This window comes from Excalfactoria chinensis, chromosome 11 (assembly GCF_039878825.1).
Source record: "Excalfactoria chinensis isolate bCotChi1 chromosome 11, bCotChi1.hap2, whole genome shotgun sequence".
NCBI lineage: Eukaryota > Metazoa > Chordata > Aves > Galliformes > Phasianidae > Excalfactoria > Excalfactoria chinensis.
This window is the reverse complement of record NC_092835.1, coordinates 10518560-10540501: the sequence shown is the minus strand read 5'-3', so window position 1 is coordinate 10540501 and position 21942 is coordinate 10518560. Positions and strand designations below refer to the sequence as shown.

At 40.9% G+C, this 21942-nt stretch overlaps 1 protein-coding gene across 6 annotated transcripts in view; it reads left to right on the top strand.

The window, feature by feature from the left end:
• ZNF536 (zinc finger protein 536) overlaps positions 1-21942 on the top strand; it is a 319073-nt gene that overhangs the window by 202419 nt on the left and 94712 nt on the right. For all 6 annotated transcript variants that reach the window (XM_072346336.1, XM_072346340.1, XM_072346335.1 and 3 more), the window contains one exon: positions 8445-10025. In XM_072346336.1, coding sequence (XP_072202437.1) covers positions 8445-10025 — 1581 coding nt within the window. The remainder of the gene's footprint in view (positions 1-8444; positions 10026-21942) is intronic.

Genomic DNA, 21942 nt, shown 5'->3' with positions numbered 1-21942 from the left:
GCTGTTTAATCCTTCCTGAGCAGAGGGTGCTACGCTCTGTTTTAAAAGCATTGCCCACTGACTTGGGTTGCTTCTTTTTCTTTTGTAGGATATTCTGTAGTTGCAGCCTTCTCAGCGCTGGATCTCAGTGTCTGTGTAGTTTGCTATCATATAACCTTCTCAAAACCAAACCAAACCAAAGCAGCCACCAAAAACTCAGTGGAGTCCCAACCTATAATTGTAGGGATTTCTGTACTTCTTTCATTCTCTGCTTTTAACCTGCCAGAGAATAGTGCAGCTCTTCTAAGAATTTCAGAAGTGTTAGTAGTAATGGCATTGGAAAAGAATCAGAGCCATCAGTCAGGCTAGGACAAGTAAAAACTGGATCCAGGTTGTAACAGACAGTAGACATGCAGGGGAGGAGCCCCTTTGTGATTCATGCTGGTGGTTATAAACTAACTCTAGTACAGCTGTGAAGTGCAAGAATTCCCAGAGTTTATGTTTCTCTCCACTGCAGGCAGCAGATTATAGAGTTCTGTCATTCAAGGAGCTGAGCATCTCTCTATGTTCCTTGGTGCTCTGAGTTCCCACCAAAACTTAAGAGACATGCATGGTTTTTACTGTACATACCTAGAACTTCCAGCAGCATAGAAACAGTTAAGTGTGAAAAGTTACAATTCTGTATGTTCTGCTTTTGGCAAGGAACAGATGATATGGGGACCAGTCCTGAGATTAGCACTAGCACCTCTTTGTGCCTTGCATTAGCATTGGGGAGCTGCTGCAGATGTAGACCACTGTGGATTTTTGTGATTGTTAGTTGCTCAGGTATGTTCCCATTGTCACTGGCACAATTAAATCCCTTGTGTAATGAAAACACTTTGCATGAGTGAAGTATAGCCCTGAAGAAGGTCTAAACTGTGCTAAACCAAAGAACCCTAAGATAGAGTAGGAAGAAGTAGCTTAGCCAGGCTGCATCAATTAATGGAGAGTATGTTTTGATATGTGTCATATGTATCTTATAGGTATTAAATACACTCGTGGTGTTAACTGCATTTTCCCTTGGAAATATGATTGGCCAATTTTAAAACATGCTTAGAGGAATTGATGGAATACGATAAAAATGGTGCTGTTTTAAATGAATTCAATTCACATTTTCTTCCTAAAAAAAGACTGCCTGTTGCCATTCTCTGAAGGCGCTTGTAGTGGGATGAGCAATATGAATAATTAAGGAAAATGGGCATGTGTGCTCCAAGAGGAGACAATTTTGGTATTGAACATCCTTTATTCTTACATTTCTAAGATGAACTAAAAGGACTTTTCATTTCTCTAGATTTCTCCAGATTTCCCATCTTTAACACTGTACAGCAATGCCTTTTCCTCCTGTCTTAATGACATCCCAAACTTTTGTTGAAAATAATTGATTGAATTTAAATTTCCTTAAAAGTTTAAGAGGTAATGTTACAGTATAAATTTCCTACCAAACACTAAGTAGGGAAATATCCATTAGTGAAATTAACTACAGTTTCTAGGTAGCTAACAATGTGCAGTATACAGTAGGGCATGGCTAATGAACACTGCAGTGGGTGATATTTCATTATACAAATTAATGCTCACATTTTAATGGGAAAGTCACATAATGAATCTCAGCTTCAGTGACAGCAATTAGAGACACAGATTGTCCCCTTCTGGACAAGGCACTGTTTAGCAATAAGCAGCTGTGTAAAAAGTCTTCAGTTTTACAACATATATATATATATAGGCTTTGGGGGAATTAGTGTACAGTTTATATTAATGTACTGAATCTTCCCTGCAAAGGAGCAACTGTATTTATCTCTCTGCATTTTAACTAAGTAAAGACATGTAAAAAGACTAAATGAATGTTGTAGATGAGATATAAATAAATGAAAATATTCAATTACAAAACTTGATAAAAAAATTAAAATATTTTATTGTAATACCTCATGCAAAATTGAAAAATATTTAATATCGCGAGACAAAAGCATCTGTCCTCTTAAAGGATAGGAGAGTTTCATCGTACAGAATAGAGAAAAAATAGCTGGTAAAGGAAAGCGGTAAAGAGAAGTAGTTAACTAGTATTTCTGACAAACAGATTAATTGTGTGGTGAAACATGTGCAGGATCCAAAAATAATCCTACAGAACCTTTGATATTCCATTTGGTTTAAAAAGTGTGAAGTGAATGATTAGAATGATAAAAGAAATTACCATGTAAGAATAGGCATAATAATGAACTAATTAAACCATACAGCAATTCATTTCTAAAATATCTACTGCACAATGGATAAAATAGGTTATCAATAACTGTTTCAATGGTAAAATAAAAAATGCTATAAAATGTTTTCAGTATTTTCATTAAGCAGTATTCTCCGGAAATATAAGATGTTTGATTTCATTTGTTTTGCATGAAAGAAAACTATCTTGTTTAGAAATGTATAGGATCCCACTGAGACTTGCCTTGTCCCTGAGCGTCCGTCAAAACCTCCCTACTGGCTGCTGGAGCTTCAGGTGTGGAGTGCTGATGCATGGATCTCACTGTGCCAAGGCACAGTGCGTAGGCAAACTCCATAAGAATAGGGTTTCTAAAGAAGGGGGGAGGGCATTAATTGGGGAATGGGTGTGGAGGTATTATAGGTTTATTAAAAGGCGTGTGTTGGCTATAAAAAAATGAATAAAGAAGCTCATAGCAGTAAGTGTAAATGGACAGTTGAGAGGTGCAATAGTACTTGGCAGGGGAAACAAAAAGTAAAAATACATGTGTGTGGATATTGGGGGTTCAGGGAACAGGGTAAATTCTGTAGATCTGACAAGTTTAACACTTGGGATCTTGCTAATACTGGATTAAAAAACATGGATAAAATAGTATCAGCTATAGTAGGGAAGACTGAATTCTCTTCTACTCTGCTCTCATAAAAAAAGCACTGTGGGTTTTATAAGTATTTTCCAGTGATGCAGTTCAGCCATTAAGTAGTGAGGCTGTTATGCTGTAGCCCACTACATTTTAATATTTTTTAGAGTGAATGAGACTGGATAACTTGTAGATAAAGCCTTAAAAACCCTGGCTGAAGGGCCCTCCAAGTCATTAAAATTCATTACGAAAAGAAAGAAAGTATTGGAAGATGGAACAGGTTCCAAAGCTATGCTGTTTTTTTCCAAAAACAGATGAGGGAGGCCCTGAATTCTATGTGGACCCCAATGTAAGTTTGGGGTAAAATTACAGGATGGATTTCGTAAATAATAATTAAGATTTGGTAACACAGTTAATGCCAGTCAAATACGTTCTATGAAAGTAAGTTGTATCAAGTTCCTCGGGTTTCTCTCATGTCTTGTGAAAGCAGCTTGTTCTATGTGACATTCCCCTAAAAATCAACAGTGTACAGAGGTGAAGTGGCATATAACCCATCAGTCCCTCAGCAGTGCTCTCAGCTCAGTCTATTTGGCATTTCATCATTACTTGGAAGAGCGTATAAAATCACTGTTGATAAAATTTACCAATGGCACAAAAATGGTAAAATGCTAAAAATCACGGAGAGGGACTGATTAGTTGCTTAGTCGAGTGGGTTCTTCTCAATGATATGAATTTTAAAACAGCAAAATGTAGAGGAACAAATACTAGAGCCGTTGATGAACTGGGCCTAGGATTATGGTAGAGAAGCAACAGAATGTGAGCTGTTAGCTGATTGCTATAGCTACGGATGTAAACAGTCTTTGTGTAAGAATAATATCAAGTTGAAATTTCATCAAAGCTTTAGTGGGTACCTATAATTTAAAAGGGCATTCAGTAATTGGAAAGGGTATTCCACTCAGGAGCAGGAGAAGCTGGTGAGATGAGGGCAAGTACCTTTCTCAGGGAACAGATCTTTGATATAAAAAACCAAATCATTTAACGTCGTAGAGAAAAGATGTTGTCAGGTTCAGTATAGGAAACATACTTGGGACAAATACAAACTAGAAATAAGGCAACAGTGAAAATAATTAACCAGTCAGACAGTTTACATCAGGACATGTTGAACATGTTCATCGCTATGAAGAAAATATATTTAAACTAAGACAAGTATGGTTTGTGTCAAACTGCAGTTGTGACTTTGATGCAGGAGATGCAGACCATGTGAGGGTCTTTGGCCTGTTTTGTGCAGCAGATCAGACTAGGAGGTTGTAATTGTCCCTTCTAGCCATAAAATCTGTATGTGTGTTTATAATCAGTCTGTGGTCTCCTTGCACAGATAGTTCGTGTGACTATGTGTGTTATTGGACTGCATTTTGAGCAGGACTGGTAGTAGATTGAGTGTTGCATTGTTTATGCAACCTGCTATACTGAAAGACCTCATGCTATTGGGTAGCAAGTCTGTTTCCAGTTATCTACCAAGATTTTGTGCAGATTTTACAAGCAGCATTGAATTTTATTGTTTTATTGTATCCTGATATGAAATAGTTCTTGTGAGATGCCTTGTGTCTTGTAAAATCGAAGTGGTAGATAGATCAGAACTGTGATTATGTTGCCTAGATAAGTTACTCTCAACAAGATGCTTTCTTTTTATTGTACACATTGGGATATTCACTCTTTCTACTCCATTGTGAAAGGGTTGCAAACATGGCCAGAGAATTAGCAAGATTAGGATGATCGTTGCCTTTGTGAACAATGAAAAATGACTCTTGGATATGAAATGCAGAAAACTATTTTGAAGAAGTCATGTTCCCTCCCTCTTACATGGCAACCTTAATTTATGTGAACTGATATTAAGTGTTAAATAACTCATCCAGACACTGCTCTTGGCAGTATTACCCGGGTAGTCATTATATAGGATGAGTTCTCTGAAGCATCTCCCCCAAGTGTGAGATACAAACAGGTTGTCTTCTGAGGAGAAGCGTGCCCTAGCTGTCTTACCCCTTTAGTATTCTTCAGACATACACTGCTACGATTGTTGATTGTGTCCTGGAAATTAGGAGTCCTTCGGGTTTTCCATCAAAACTGGATTGGTTTTTGGTTTGTTTGCTTTAAATTAGGTTGATTTTTTTTTTTTCCATTGCAGTTTATAGCTCAGTTTTGTGGTTTGTACAGTGACTTACGTGAGCGTTGTTAATCTGAATGGATGAAATAGTGCAAAGTATTCTTCACAAATCCTGAATTTAGGAAACAGTGAAACAGTAAATTTCAAAGATTGACGGATGATTTACTCAGTCCTTCTGCTAGTGCCTGCCCTTGAAATAGTAACAGTTAAGATTGCTTTGAAGTACACTAATCACTGCCAACATTTTGATCTAAAAGAGAAAAAATATATATAAAAGGTTTGGAGTACTTCCCTTTGAATGATGTTATTTGGCCAGTGCTGCAGTGTAAGAGTGGCACAGTGTGTTTCTACATTTTGAGTCCAATTGCAGCCCTTCAGTGACATGCAAGAGGTGGGAGCACCTCAGAGACAGTGAAGCAAGGCGAGGAGACACATGCATGTTTTATCATTCCCCCTCAGTCACTGGGTTATTTCAGTCCTGTCCATGCAGCATTTGTGGTGAGCTGTGCCCAGATCTGCTCTGCTGAAGGGAAGCTCACTCTCTGTGTAGGAGCATTCAAAAGGAATATGTGATAACTTCAGGGCTCTGCAAACAAAAGAATAGTGCATTGCTGTGCCCGGTACTTCAGACTGGGGTTACTTCACATGTGCAGCTTATCCATAGTGTCTCCTCTAGTTAGCTTATTGTAACTCACTGAAGCCCATTTTTAAACACACCTATTGCCTTGAACAGCTTCTGCATGTTTTTAGCAGCATTAGCAGGTTGTAGTAGACAATCTCTAGAGGTCCTTTCCAACCCCTATGATTCTATGATTGAGTGATGAGAGCAGCTTATATTACACAGTTCTCCTCTTTGCTGTGCAAGCGTGTTATCCAGCAGTTAACGTAGCACCTGCAATACTGGGACACACTTATTAATGCTGTCACTTGATGTGCAATGCCAACACACACCAAACTATCATTAGAATAAAAGGAAGAGATCAATACAGTTGTGTGAAAGACTTCCACGTAGGGGATGCTGTGGATGAGCTTTTCAGTTTAGAGGAGTGAAAACTCAAATCTGAGAGCATTTAGCCTTATAAAGTCTTCTGTTTGTTTTTTAGCAGTTGACTGTTTCTCAGATGGTACTCCAAATGCCTAGGTTGTGCCAGAGGTCACTGGTGACTGTTGTGTCATCAGCAGTAACTGGTGGGACAAACAAGCAGCTCAGAAACATTGCAGTATGTGCATGCTGTAAAAACAGCGTTAATATTTGTCCCCATTCAGACTGGCAGCACAGCTGCAGGAATGCAAACAAATAGGCAGCCAATGTCTTTTGGCCCCTCGTCCCAGCCACAGGGCTGTGAGTATGTGTGCACACTCACCTGAGCAGACAGGACCTGTCTCAGGTTAGAGATTCCTGCCCATCAGGAGTTTGCCTTTGTGTGGCTCCTGCTGAACACAGCCGTGCATCTTCTTGGTGGAGCACCAGAACTTAATGAGGTTGATAGCAAAAAACTCAGAAGTTGCACTGAAATGTTTAATTCTGATTTCCTCTGTTAAGCTGTGTGGACCGAGGCCTAACCCTGCTAATTCCTACCTCTGCCTCAGCTGAACACCTCTTGTTTGAGGTGCTGCACTTTCCTCCTTGAAACAGGTCGATTAACGTGGTTGATGTAAAGCTCTCATGTCTCACCATTTAGCTTTGGGATTACGTATGGATTTAGGATTTCTACTCCTTATAATTCAGTTGAGCCCTGTCTGAGCTACAGCACGTAACCAGCCACTGTATGGCCAGTTTGAGGGTTTTGTAGTGCATCTCATTAGTAAGTTCCCTGTGATCAGTGCAAGGAGCAGCTTCCCAAGTATCCAACAGCCTTTCAACTGAGCCCGCAGCTTATACAAATCAGAAAGTTGGGAAGCCTTTCAATTTTGTTTTAAGCAGATTTTGAGGTTATTTGAAAACGGGTGAATTTCCAGCTGGTTTGGTAAACTGCAGAATATCATACAGCTTTTTTTTCTTTTTTTTTTTTCCTTTTTTTTTTTTTTCCTTTTTTTTTTTTTCCTTTTTTTTTTTTTTTCTTTTTTTTTTTCCCCCACTCTGTAGAAAGCTTTTGAAGCACATTTTTCCACCAGCATTCAGGAGAGGTTGGTCATTGTCTTTTAGAGAAAAAGCTATGTAGAAAAAACAAGTCCTTCTTCTTGTTGAGCTCCCTGGCAGAAATAATTGTCAGTATTGACAGCTTGCAGGTCTTTCACATTCCTGGCTCTTCCAGTGAGCATCTCCAAACTCCCTTTTAAAGGGGCTCTGCGTTGCTCACGAGGGGCTCCATGGATGTACATTTGCATATGGCAGACGTTCTTTTTGGATATATATTTATGTCTGTATGTGAATATTCATTGTGTGTGTGGTATCTTCTACCTCCTTTAAAGCATAAGAAAAAACAGTAAAAGTTTGTACGGGACTCAAAGACTTATTTAATTCATGAAAATCATTGTATATGTTTTAAACCTCTATTCAGAGTAATCCTAGGAAAGCACTTATGATAGGTAAATTACACATTTTACTACTTGAGCATTAGAAGTACCATTAGTACAAATTCAAAGGACTGTGAAAAAAAAAAAGCAGTAGATAGTGCTAATTTCAAATACAGAAACTAAATATATCTATATTTTTAACTTCTTGACTTCTTTTTCATTTTATCGACTGCTTTTGATTTTAACTATATGTTCTTACGGGCTGCAATCATAATGTAGTATGATGACATTAATATTTTATAGAATCCGTATTTATAGTTCTTTATTTAGAAACAATGCAGTAGGTCTGCAGATCTTTGAATCCTTCTGGAATGGTGCCCTCCAAATAATGATAAATTACTTGTGCAGTATGCCATTTGCTAATTATATCCATGATTTACTGCAGAGCAAGACTTAAATCATTCATTTCAGTCTTGCGTAACAGTGCCATAAAAATTTTAGGTTTAAAAATGGTTTCCATGTGTATAATTTAAACAAATTTTAGAGCAATTGTATACACAAAATATTGCAACCATCCATTTGTTACATTCTTCATCTCCCTTTTAAAAAATATATAAAAAAACCCAAACTTGTACTTTTAATGATTACTGTGGTTGAAATTGTTATGCTTCATTTTCATAATCATAGCTTTTAATTCTACAACAGTTTTCTACATGTTAGATTAAGAAGGAGATGGCTAATTGTGTGTAGTTACCATGTCACTCCAGGATGGCCCCACATTCTTGAAACTCATTTTAGAAATATTCAGTTTTTGATTTAGTCTTCAATTAAAGGCATTTCTTCTTTAAAAATGAATTATTAGCTGTAAGATTTTCTTGTTTTCAGGAAACTAATGATGATTTTTTTTTTTTCTTCACTCATCCATGCACCAAAGTGCAGTTAACTCTCCTCCTTTATATTTGTCTTTCTGTGCATACACATAGGTGAGAAGCCTTACAAGTGTCCGCATTGCGATTATGCTGGTACTCAGTCTGCATCCCTCAAGTACCACTTGGAGAGGCACCATCGGGAGAGGCAAAATGGAGCGGGACCACTCTCTGGGCAGGCTGCAAGCCAAGAACACAAAGAAGAGACATCAAGTAAAAGTTCTGTGTTTATTAGACCAGATATACTGAGAGGAGCCTTCAAGGGGCTTCCTGGTATCGATTTCCGAAGTGGCATGGTCTCACATCAGTGGACGTCAGGGATGCTGTCTTCTGGAGATCAGCAAGGACAAGCAGCTGGCATGTCATCTGAAGCATCTTCAGAAAACATGAAGGGTTCTGACATATCTTCCAAAGGAGCACACTTCTCTGAAGTTGGCCGTGCTTACCAGAATATGGTTGGGAACGGTGTGAACTTTCAAGGGTCTTTGCAAGCTTTCATGGACAACTTTGTCCTAAGTTCTTTGAAGAAAGAAAAAGAAATGAAGGATAAAGCTCTATCAGATCCACTTTCAGCAAAAGCTCTGGTCTCAGATGGAGGTGAGGAAAAGATCAATAGCAAGTCCTCCCAGAGAAAAACCGAGAAGTCGCAATATGAACCTCTTGATTTATCTGTAAGGCCAGATGCAGCCTCCCTCCCAGGTTCATCTGTTACTGTGCAAGACAATATTGCTTGGCATGGCTGCTTATTTTGCTCCTTTACCACTTCATCTATGGAACTAATGGCTCTGCACCTCCAGGCCAATCACTTGGGCAAGGCTAAACGTAAGGACAACATCATAGGGAACAACAAAGAGCAATCTAGAGAAGCTTCAGCCTCAGTTAACAAAGTGAGCTTGCTCTCCTCTTCTGTGCAGTCTAGCAAAGAGGCCGTAGTTGCAAACATGCTTAGCCAGCTGGACTCAGCTTCTGAGAAAATGACCCAAGGACAAAATAAAGAGACCCTGGGAGAGCAAAAGAGCTCTGCCTGGCCCAGCCACATGGAATCCACTTTTTGTAATTTTACAACAGACTTCTATAAGCAGTTTGGTGTTTATCCTGGTGTTATTGGCACAGGAACACAAAATTCTTGCACCAGTAATGAACCTGAAATAAAACCACAGTCTGAAGATGACCCAAATATTCTGCTCTCTGACTCTGTAAATAAAAGTGCTACTGATGACCTTTCTGACATAGCTTCATCTGAGGATATGGAATCTTCCAAGGAGGAAAACATTGAAGATGAGGACATTGAAACAGAACCAGATATTATGAATAAGCAGTTGTCTGCCCTAAACAAGGAAAGCAGTGAAGGAGGCGACAACATACAAAGTGCGGTCACCTCACAGCCAGCGCAAGGGCTCGTATCACCACTGCCGCAAGCATCAGAAAAGCAGTGGCACAGTCAGAGTCTTCTGTCCTCCCATGAAACTGCACAAGGAGTGATGAAACCCGAACAAGTTCAGGGTCCACAGGTCCTGGAGAAGCAGATGAACATGTTGTCAGTCCTAAGAGCTTACAGCTCTGATGGCTTAGCAGCCTTTAATGGACTTGCAAGTAGCACAGCAACTAGTGGATGTATCAAGAGACCTGACTTGTGTGGTAAGTTTTAGACCTTCTTTTAGACCATTTCAGAAAACACTTGTGCAGAATCATGAAGCTGCTCTTTAAATATACTTAGTCATGTTTGTTAGTAATACATTTTTTTTTAAATGTTAAACCCTGTGGGCCAAATTCTAGTCTTACATGTGGTCTACTCCATTGAAATCAGCAGTGCTGCATGCATATACTTACACAGAACTTTAAACCATAGTAGCGGCAATATAGACTATCTGTGCTAGTGGCATCTGAAGGGGATATTTACTGCTTTAGCATACTCAAAGGAGGAAAAAGTTCTAACAAAATCACATGGTAACTTGCAAACTTTTCAGTATTCTGTTACAAGTAAGAACCCAAGACTGGATGCTTTGCCAGGCAAGCCTTGCGCGCTCTCTGTCTGTCTCTGTCTCTCCCTCTCTCTGTGCTTTTACTTGGGGTGCATTCAGGATTCCACGGTATCTGTTCAGTCAAAGGCCAGGCGAATGCAATGCATCTACCTTTAGTGAAGAGCTATTCTTTTCCTTTATTCCCCACCACCCCCTTATTTTTTAATAATTTTTCTGATTTGTTTCAACGGCAGCTATACAGTAGTTGCCTTGGACAATTCTCACTGTCCTAACAGAGGTTGTACAAGTTGTGGTTTGCCTAATTAAGAATATGCCTCTGAGTAATTCAAACAATGCACCAAACAAAAGCCCCCCACATTTTTTTTTACTCTTGTAGTCTCTGATATAGAAAACTGACAGAAAGGAAAGCTAAATCTGTTTGGAACAAGCGAGACTGAGGACTTTTTAATTTATCTCCCCTTTTGTAAGCGTAGGGCTTGCTTGAAAGAGATTTTACAATGTAAATCCGTTGAAAAACAGTATCACTTTAAAAAGCAGAGTCAGCAAAGGACACAAAAACTTCAGTAATGCTCTTGTTTCATTTAACCTTCAAATGAATCAGGAAACTCATTGTCAGAGCTGAATGTGCGTAAGAAAATGTATTCAAGTTAAAAAAAAAGAAAAAGAAAATGCGATCAGCAGTTATAAAGCTCGACAGTTTAAAATGAAACCCTAAACCTGCAACCACTTGTGAGTAGTTACCCTGGTTAACTTCGGGTTATTAGGAGCTGTGTTTGACTGCTCTGCTTCTTCATGCCCCTGCCTGCTTTTCCAAGTGTGTTAGTTCGTCTGATAGAAAAGTACAGTTTCTCCCAGCAGTGTTTATCCAGTTTCTCCCAGCAATGTTTATCTCGTTTGTATTCTTAGAGAGCATTTTGCCTTCGCACGACTGTCATTACCTAAACTGAACCCCAGTCTCAGGTATTTGCCTGGCTGTGCTGTAAATTCTGGTGTCTCTGTTCACTAAGAGCCAATGAAGAGAGTTAGAAATAGTTCCAGCTTCTTCAAAATCAGTAGTCAGGTTTCTGGTGTTTTAACATAGTTGGTACTTGCTTTCAGTTCGCAGCTGGTAAAACCCTCGGTTTGTTTTTTTTTTCTCTGTATTTGAGGATTACAATCAATCGGGTACCAAAAATGCATCAGAGAAAACAACAACTAAACAAAAATAATTGGAAAAATAAGATCAGTTGCTTTGTACGAAATATCCTTATACTTCTTCTCAGACGTGAGATTTCTAAAACGACAAAAAACAACAAAACCCCTCTCACAGTATTATTGAAATGAGGTCATGTTACTTCCATTAGTTTTTTGTTTCATCTTCCAATCAATTCAGCAGGCGCTTTATGATGGCTAGAGTTTATGTGATTTTAAAGACCATATCCCTTTCACAAGCTCTGCCCAGTGATAATGCGTTTGACTTGAAGTATGAAGGGAAAAAAAAAAACCAACAGAAGCTTGTCTGTTCTACTTTTTAAGCCATTTTAAAATGGAAAATGCAGCGCGAGTCCTCCTTTCTCCCCCCTCCAAAAATAGCTTTTTAAAATTCTTACTGACGTTCTGTTGAATATTTGCAGAACATAAGTATTAAGGTTGAGCACTTAAGTATATCATTTCACTTCTCTTGATATCACACAGCAAAAATGGATGAATATGAACAGTCCGTGTGTCTGTAGTTCTTATTTATTTCATTGATTTAGACACCACCCTATTGAAAGTAGTGTTTTTAGGGAGTTTTCATTTTCTCAGTGACATTTTGTACTGTGAAATCACACTCCATCTGTGCATGCTAGTGTGGGGAATCTCACCTGATGTTTCTGCACTTGCAGATTAGCCAGCAGGAGCGCTTTGCTAATTTATTAGCCTTCCTTCCCTCTTGCACAAAGCCCGTGACCCGAGTCGTGGTTCCCTTTGTCTCTCCTACACAGAGAGATCAGGAACCCTGAGACCCACTTCGAGCACCAGGTCCCTGGGCACGATTCTTCTGTCTGTTTGTGTTCTGGGAGACTCTATGCATTTGCCTTTCTTTTTACAGCCAATGATGGGTGGGTGTTGGCATCTCAAGAGAAAGCACTGATACCCTTGATAACGTTCCCTGCACAATCTCTGGTGCCCTTTCCACAGTCAGAACACAGTTGAAATAGAACTCTCAGTCAGCTGAGATTGCATCTTTGTTTGGCCACGTTGATTGCAGTAAGTTTCTGACTTTATTACAACAAGCTGGGATTTTCAGTGATCTGTGTAGATCATTTTTAGTCGGCAGATTTTACCTTTAAGAGAATGGGTCCATTTTTAAGCTCAAATCTTAGTTTAATTTCTAGAGGGCAATTCCACCAATACACATTATTGTTCTGAATAGTCACCTCTCATGGGGGAAGCAGTCCTCAGTTTCCCTGTATACAGAGTGAGGGACTGGTGATGTGCCCATAATTTGTTTCTTCTCCTGTCATGCTTTCTGGCTGTAAGGGTGAAAGGTGCGATTAAAAAAGAAAGAACTAGAATTACTTTATAATACAGAAATTTCCATGCCAAAATGCTGCTGAGAAAAATCAAAAGAAATCTCCTTTAGGTGTCTAGCAGAACAGGAAAGAAGGAACATAAAAAGTATAGCTGATGAATTCTTAGTTTCTCCTGACCTTTTCTAACTTAACTGTATTTGTTTCCAGAGTCTTAAGTGACTAAACCCAAGAGCTGATCATGTTAATCTTTGCTACCACGCAGTCTGTAGGAACAGGGATATGCCTTTCACTGCTGCTTGCAGCCAGCAGCCCAGGTCAGGGAGAAAGCCCAGCGTGATGGCTCTGGGTTCAGTGGCTGTCTTGAGCATCCATGTAGTCTGCTTTCACTTCTTGCTGATTCGAGAAGCAATGCTTGGAGGTTGTAGATCTACTTTCTACTTAACATTTAGAGGATATTTTCCATTTCTTCTCTTTCTCTGCCTGGCTTCCATTATACAAGTATCTGTATTGCAATAATGTTCCACCTCCTGGTCTAAGTTGCTAATTATATGATCTGCACGGCATTTGTTTATGACAAAACTCTTTCTTGTTTCTCCTTCCCTTTAAGTCTTCCTGCTTTGTGGCTAAGACGGTAAAATATCCCTAGCATTTTCTGCTTGAGATGTACCTAGGATTTCAAAGAACTGCCGGTGGACTACAGACCTATTGGCCAGAGATGGTCCAGAGCATTAGCTGGTTGTTTAATGGATTAGTGCTATTGAACCCACACTTAATGATGACCAAAAGTATTAGTTCCATCTTGTCCCTCTAAATCTAATTTGCTTCCATTCATGCTTGCTTTCCTCTGCAATTAGTGCTGTTTTCTCTGCGTAGGCTCCACCTCCCTCACTTCTTTCACTGTATGAAAACAGGGCAGGGCCCTTCTTGTGTACGGCAGCAGCTCCGAAGTTCTTCTGCAAAGGGCTGAGCACTTTCAGTTTCCTTTGGAGCAGAAAGTGTTCAGCTTTGCACAGACTTATTAAGTCATTCAGCATTGTAACTTTCTGAAATACCTTCCAAATGTGGAACTGTAGCACAGACAAGAGGGCTGGGCAAGGGGAAGATCGACTGTGGCAGATTATTACAGTTTTATTGTCACATAATTATAGTGCTGTACCCCAATGTTGAAATAGTGAATTTAGTCATTGTAAATTGCTTCTTGCCACAGGTGTCAAAACCAAAAGGATTGTAATGCTAACCCCTTCAGAACTACCACCAACACATAACATGCAGAAAAAGATTTTTAATTGTTTGTGTGCCTTCACCTTATTGCAGCTCTTGAAAATTATAAAATCCATATTAAACAGAAGCAAAAGGCCTATAGAGCCAAGCTGTAGGACAGCTTTGTGGTCACGAAAGGTCCTCAGGGCTGCAGCAAAGTGCAGTGCTCAGACCCATTCAAAGTACGCCCTACTACAGTGAGTCAAGTAACCCAGCATTTCTGCTGTTGAAGGGGTAACCAGAGTCTTCTCCTTCAAAGCAGAAGGAAATGCTGTAGAAGCTTTGCTGTGGGCTTTTCTGTAGCCAGTGTGGTGCCTGAGGAGGTTGCTTCAGTTGCAGCGCAGGGCCCGCTCTCGGTTTGAGGCACAGTGCTGCAGGGATCAGTGCTTGCTCTCGTGCCGGGCTGCAGCCATTTCTGGAAGTTGCAGTGCCATTTGCATGGCAATATCAAACCAAACTCATATGGCTTGCTTCCTTTTTTTAATTAACTGGGAATGCCAGTGATCCAGTGAAGTTTGTGTTGCTGGATAAAAGGGCCGGTCTGTGAATAGCATTGTATTTGCCAAATGGTTCGCTAGTCATTTCAGTACAAACAAATGGATGGTGTCTGTAAGTCTGCAAACACTGTTGACATTTAGCCTTGTTTATGTTACTTTCCTTTTGCTGCATATTTTTGGCTAGAAAAGATACTGTCTGAATCAACATTGACTTCCTAAGCAGAAGCTAAGGACCCAGTCTTGCATCCCTCATTCTCGATGAGTGGGACTACTTACATGACTAAGGATTGCAGAATCAGGTCCTGTGTTTATTTGACTTTAAATTTTGTTGCTATATTCATGTAATTTAATTTCATTGTATTTTTTGTTTTGTTTTGTTTTTGTATCAGAAATTGGTCCGGCGATAAGTTTGATATCACTGTTTTGATCACTGTTGGAAACTTATTTCTTAGAGTTTTTTCATATTGCGGTGTAACGCTCCCATTCCATTCATGTTTCTGGAAGTTAACCCCTAAAATATCTGATACATCTGAGCTCTGAGTACCTCCTATTCCCAGTGAAAGTGGAGGCATTCAGTCCCTCCCAGCACCAGATCTGAAAGGGGGATTGTGTTTGCAAAAGAAGGCCTCGGAATGTGCCTCGATTTCAGACATCAGTGGCCGGCCGCACCAGGGCAAATCCCCAGCACAGAAAGGCTTTTCTTTTCTTTGCAGAGACAAAATAATGATGTAAGCTTAGAGCCGTATGATTTTGCTCTGAGTTCCATCTCCCAAGCAATATATTCTTATTGTTTTTGCCGTATTCTGGTCAGATTTAAACTGTAGTTTAGGATTGGGCAGAGGCACGGAGAAGTTTCCAGATCTTGGCAAAGTGAGATAACGCTCTGGTTTGCGTTTCGGTCAGGAATATACATGTCTGTGTCTGAGTTGTAGCATTTCCTACATCTACACATACACGTGAACAACTTAGACATCCTTTTAAGTCAAAACTAAGTGTATGATTAATACCTATTACGAGGCCAATTTTAAGCAATTAATTTGACGGCGATTACAATTTTGTTTTACAGGCTTTCAGAAATAAATAACCAAATTCATCTTTGTAATCTAAAGAACTTAGGATATCTTTATGCTGAGGTGATCTTGTTATGCATAGTGTTGCATATCTGGGATTTCTGGGGTTTTGTCCCTCGTATCTTAGATACTTGTAGTGCCGGGGACAAATAATTACCTGAGGCTTATTAATTGTTTCAGCAAAGGAAAAAAAATATATACCTTAAGTGTAAGCATTAATATATGTATACACAAAACATCCACAGTATATAACAAACCATCATAATAGTACAAAAATAGAGGTCCTGAATATGTTCTGTTATTTATGTGTTTGGCAAGCTTAGGGAATGGACTTTAGTATGAGTGAAAATTCTCTTAACATTTTTAAGGTTATTTATTGTCATTTCTATTTGAGTTTTTAATGGTCCTGTATTTTGTAATGCTTTAGCAGGAAAAAAATACTGTAGTTATCTTTTTTCATATTCTTTAAGCAATATTTCTAGCTTAATATATTGTGCCAGGTTTTCCAATATTAACCAAGAAAGACAGTAAAATTCAATGAACAGCACTCTGACATCCACAATTTAAAACCTGTGACTGAAGTGAAATGTGTAAACTTCTAGTGGGTTATCATGTGCTTTGGAATAGAGTATTGTTGGAAGTAATTAGAAAATATATTAAGGTTTCCTGGTAATGAAGGTATGTAAGTTTTAATAATTGTTGCTTTCTGAATAAGTGTCAAACTATATCTTTAAATGTATATGGAGTTACAAGTTAGGTCACTTCTGAATGGAATGTAAAACAATACTAAAATGCTTCAATAACTTATCTCAGTGTTGCTAATAAAAAAAAAGCTGTTAACCATTAGTGCAGTTTTGAGTCATTTTGTTAATTCATTCAAGACAACTCTGCGCAACTGTTTTATCTTTCAGTAGACCGGAGACCACTCGTGCAACCCACGGTTGGCTCATGCTGTGAGAGGCAAACTCTACAAAGCAGCTGGCTGGCCTTCTTGAAGCGTATTCATTAAAAGTGCAGTCTGCTTATACGTGGTTCGCCACCAGAAGACCGCAATCATGGTTAGACAGGCTAGGTTTGTTTCCTTCGGCACAGAAAATTCCTTGGGAACGCGGGAGCTGTGCCCCCCCTCTCTCGCAGGTGCAATCCAGTGGACATTTCCATGGAGGCATGAGGGTTAAAAATGAGTGATGCTGGATGGATCAGGTGTGTAAGTCCCGGTGCCTCGCTGCTTGTGTGGGCCCAATCCTGCAGCTGGCTGCCAAGCCTCGGTGAGGGACAGACACTGCCCAACCCATGGGGCAGTACTGTGAGTGCACAGCCCACCTGCCACCTTTCTCAGTTCATCTCGCCCGGTCTTAGCATTGTTGCAGTCTGCAGTACTGCCCATAGTGCTTAACTCTGCTTTTTATTTCCCATGGAAGGAACGTGCGGTAAAACGTCCCAGGACTAGCCTCACTGCTCTCCTTCATGTACAGTGCACCCAAGGTAAAGGGAGCATAGGATAACAAGCAGCCAGTCGCATCGGTGCCAGTAATATTGCTCAGGCCTCGGGTAAGTGTCTCCAGGATGGGACCCATAGGAGGTGGCCTATTGTTTGCTGCACCAGTCAGTAGGCGATGGAAGTTAAAGGGGGACATGGCGGGGGGCTCCCAGTGTCACATCTTCATTAATGCTGTCAGTTTGGAATAGCATATTGGTACTTTTTATTTATTCCACCGAAACACCATGAGTCAGGACCTGACATTTTAGCGTTCTGTGTCATACTGAGAAAAATCTGTAGTTCAGCAGTAGGACAATTATATTATTTTGGAAGGGCTAGAAATAATACAGCATTTGTGAGACAACTGTAACATTTATCCAGACTCAGTGTGAGATTGTTCTTCCTTTTATTTGGAGAGCACTCCCAAAAAAGGATCGACTGGGAGCAAAGAAAAAAAGAGATGTGAAAAAGTGGCACTTTGGAATCCATTTAACCCCCATAGGGTATAATCTTGTCTTGTGTAATACTGCTGGCTGTTTTATGCCGAAACTTCTACGCAGTGAGCTGTGAATATAGTCCCTGTTGTCCTGTGGGCAATATGACTAAGGAAAAAATATCTCTGTGATACAATGGAGCGTTTGTCTGAACTGCATAACCTAAGGTCCATAACATCTAATCTAAAGTTGTAATTATACAGCTGCAGTCACACCACTCAAGTGAAGGCTGTGTCAGCACTTGTATTATATAAGAAATCCTGTTTTCAAGGGTTGATGAGTCATATGCAAAAAACATCTCTCACTAAACAATTGTTCTGGTTGTTCCAAAGCAACATTTAGGTACCGGCCTCCCCCCGTAGGATGTTGTCATGCACTCTGCAATATGCCATGGTTTAGCTTGGCACTTTATTTTGCTAACGAACATATCTCTTCCAAGCCAGGAAAACGCCTGAAAGGTTTTGGTTTCTGGGCATTTTTATTGTTGTCAAAACACAAACTAAAGAGCAAAGAAGTCCAGGGCAGGCTGCGTTTTCACTGGTGAGGATTAGAGCTGAAAGTTCTTCCTGAGAAATGTAGAGTTAGGATTTATTTTCCGGTTTGTCATCCCCAACGCTGATGTAGGTCTCTGATCTGAACCATTTCCTACAAGACTCCTATCGCTGTTTTATTTCATAGGCAGGCCTTAAAATGGACCCTTTCAGGCTAACAGGAACTTGTGTCGCCATTTGAAGCAGCCACACATTTGCTGGCAAAGAGCAAAGTGGAAAGAGGATTGTTTACAGCAGCAGCACAGGTGGGTGAGGAGCATCCCTCCAGCACAGATATCACAGGAACACTCTGAGGTTTGAGAACAGATAGCAGAAATCACAGCAGTTTTCCGAATACTTGAAATGTCTAGAATTTCTCTGTTCTGGATGAGAGTGACCTAAGATAGCAGATGCATCTTCCTGGAGCATTTCCTCTTACAAACTGGAGGAACCGGAGCTGCTTCTGCACTGACTCTGTGTTTCTCTCAGTCTCCAATGCTGGGTTTCTGTAGGGCTGCTCCCTGCATACAGCGGCCATTGTTCAGCAGTTCAGAGAAGGAATTGTGCCTTAATTATCTAGTACAGAAGGAAAAACCCAAGGCGTATCCCAATATGTGCCATAAGTGGCAGGACACGAGTCTTTTAAGTAAGGTTTGAGGAGGGGAGCTCGCACAGGATCTGGCAGCCCTCGCTGTTCTGCAGATCTACCTGTGATTCACCCTCCAACAGTGGGAAGAAATAAGTTTTCCTCTTTGGATCCTCCACTGTGAAATGGAAAATCATAGTACTTATCTCCCTGATAGGAGTGCTGTGAGGATAAATGAATTAATTAGTGTTTCCAGAGCACTTTGGAGATGAAAAACGTTTATATACGTCCTCAGTGTGTAAATGCTTCCTTCCCTGATACTACAGTAAGTTATAAAAAGATGATGAAAATGAACACACATAGAAAGTACGCACTGAATGTGGATATCCCTGTCCTTTGCAGCTCCTGCTTGGGGCTGGGGACCTGTCACACTGTTTGCTGCTGCCTGTCCCCCCCGTGTCATTGCCAGTGTTACCCTCAGTAACACCTGGCTCTGCTGTGGGCCTGGTGGATGCTGGGGCATGCAGTCATGGATCAGAGGACTGGAAGTGCCTGTTGTAAGGTTTTATCTGAATGGCAGTGACACCAAATGGCTGCTTCTCAGTTTAAATTCTTACTGTTTGTTTTCCAGCATCACCATCCTAGATTAGGCCGTGCTGTTTGTTCGTGTTGTGTTGCTTGTGTGTTTTTTTTTAAGGTCAGGAAGTGCATTTGGTCCAGACCAGTTCCTATGTATAATGAGAAATGTTGAAGGGATTCAGGGAAGGAAGACAAACACCTCAGCCATGTAGAGATGTGACATTTATCATGAGAGACATATAAGAAAAGCTTTATGCATTAAAACGAACAAGTTAGAGACCAGATCCAGGCTTTCTTTAGGGCCACATAGATGAGTTTGTGAACCTTATGAGAAAGGTTCGTTATAAGACACATCAGCACCAATTGTGTCTCATTTTACTCATCCCCTTTGTACAGCCAGCCCCACTCCAGCCAGTGCATTGGCTTTGGTTTTACATCCTCTTCAGACCTCTGTGGTAGGTTTCTAACTGGTTCAGCAGCATGAGGGCCAGTCCCACTCCCCACTGCTCTGCTCACTGCCATGTGCTGCAAGGGGCAGCTCCGGCTGGGGGAAGCCAGCGGCTGCCAGCACAGGCCTGTGCCTTCAGGTGGCAGCTGTAGCCACGCCAGGTTCTGCCTGACACTGTTCTGGCCAGCAGTGCTGGGCGGCTGATCTTCCCCTCCTCTGCCATGGGAACAGTTCAATAAGTGCAGGGTTTAGGGGTGTATCATGAAGTGTAACTGTACATGGAGGGGAAAAACAGGAGAAAAAAAAACAACAAAACAAGAGCTTTCCCGAAGGATAGAGGTGGCAATCCCATTAACATGACGGCTCCCTCTTTAGTTGCCAAGATGACTGACAGCTGGATAAGGTCAGAACGTGAAAACCCAGCCATGGGGGACAGAGCGGGCAGGGGAGGGGCCCAATCAGTTGAATAAAAAACGGAGTGTCAGTGCTGGGGAAGGAGAAAACCGGCACTCCCATCAGAAAAACCCTCACCCTCTGCTCCCCTACTGTTTGTTTGGGGAAAATGCTGCAGCTTAATCAGAATTATTTACAAGATAATGGTCCATTGTTTGTAGTAAGACAGATGCTGTCTGTGGGAATTTGGTGTTTTATGCTCTGTGCATTACAGTGCCATTGCTGTGTACAGATGGGATCACAGTGGTATTGTTGTTATCCACTTTTGGGAAATTTGGAAGATCCTTACCGTGAAAGGAAGATCCTTAAATAGGAAAAGAGTTTTCTTGGCTCCAGAACTGGGATTTCTCTTAAGGTAGAATTGTGCTCTTACTTGTATGGCAGAGGAAGAAGAGGCAGAAGGACTGTGCACGAGGGTCACTGGGTGAGCTTGGCTTGATGGTAGTGGGTGTCAGCTCAGCCTGGGGATGGAGCCTGTGTGCCAGCCCAAATGGAAACCAAATGGAAGAGGTTCTGGTGGGGCCAGAATTGCAAACATACTTAAAAAAAAAAAAAAAAAAAAAAAAAAAAAAAAAAAAAAAGAGTTCTAGAGAAAGATCTCTATTTCTTTAGATCAAAATGAGAGAATTTAATTTACCATTTCTTTAATGCTGGCAGCAACTCCACCTCCTGTAAATATCTCTCTCTGGCCCAAGCAGACAGTTCAATGTGGAGAGGCCCACTGGCCGGCAAAGCGGTTCTGGGTGGGTGACCCGTAGCACATCCAGGATGGCTGCGCACAGGGAGAACATCCTTGTGTCTGTCTCAGCTCTGTCTCAGTACTGCATGGGGAACAGCAGCACCCACAGACCTGCCCCAAGCCTGGGATGAGGGGACAGACAGCACAATGTGGATCTCTGCAGGCCGTGTGCTCCGCAGGGCTGTGCCCGTATCCCACCCTTTTCCTCTCCAAAACCACCAAAACCAGTGGGACAAGAAGTTCCTCCTTGGGTCGCTGCGCTCTGGGGTAGGACCTGCTGGCACGGTGCAGGACAAGGGGGTGGAGGGCTGTGTGTATGCATGTGTGTTTGTGTGTGTGTGCGTGCACTGCCTCTCTCAAAAACCTCTGCTTTTAGTGTGAAATAGCTCACATATTACCTCGGCAGAGACCGGTGTACGCCAAAGGCAACCAAGAGACGACAAATCACCAGAAAGGCTCCAGAGGGGATTTTGAACATCCACGTCTGGTATTCCAAGATCCATTAGCTTTCAGGTAAAACGGAAAACAATGACCGTCTTTTTTTGTGTGCTAGATAATTAAGCTGTCTTTCCATCACTGCAAAATATTTGAGTTTCCCTGGAGAAAGCAGAGGGAGTGGGGATGGGGAGCGAGACAGGGATGGGAAGGGAATGGCTTAGTTGCACTCTTCATGGCACTGTATCCATTCTTTGTGAAACAGCTCTCCAGGAATGCCCTGGAGAGCCTGACTGGCCCATGAGATGTAATTCTGAGTTATTTCATTTTTCCCACGTGGTTCCAGTGGGATCTGTGTGGGGAATTCCATGTTGTTGTGGTGTTTTTTTTTTCTCCAACTCAGCATTTCTTTGCAAAATCTTAATTTTGTATTTCCCGACGTTTAAACTTTTCAGCCTTATGTTCTAATGGGGACTCTGTCCATCTAAAGAAAGCTTTGTCCTAATG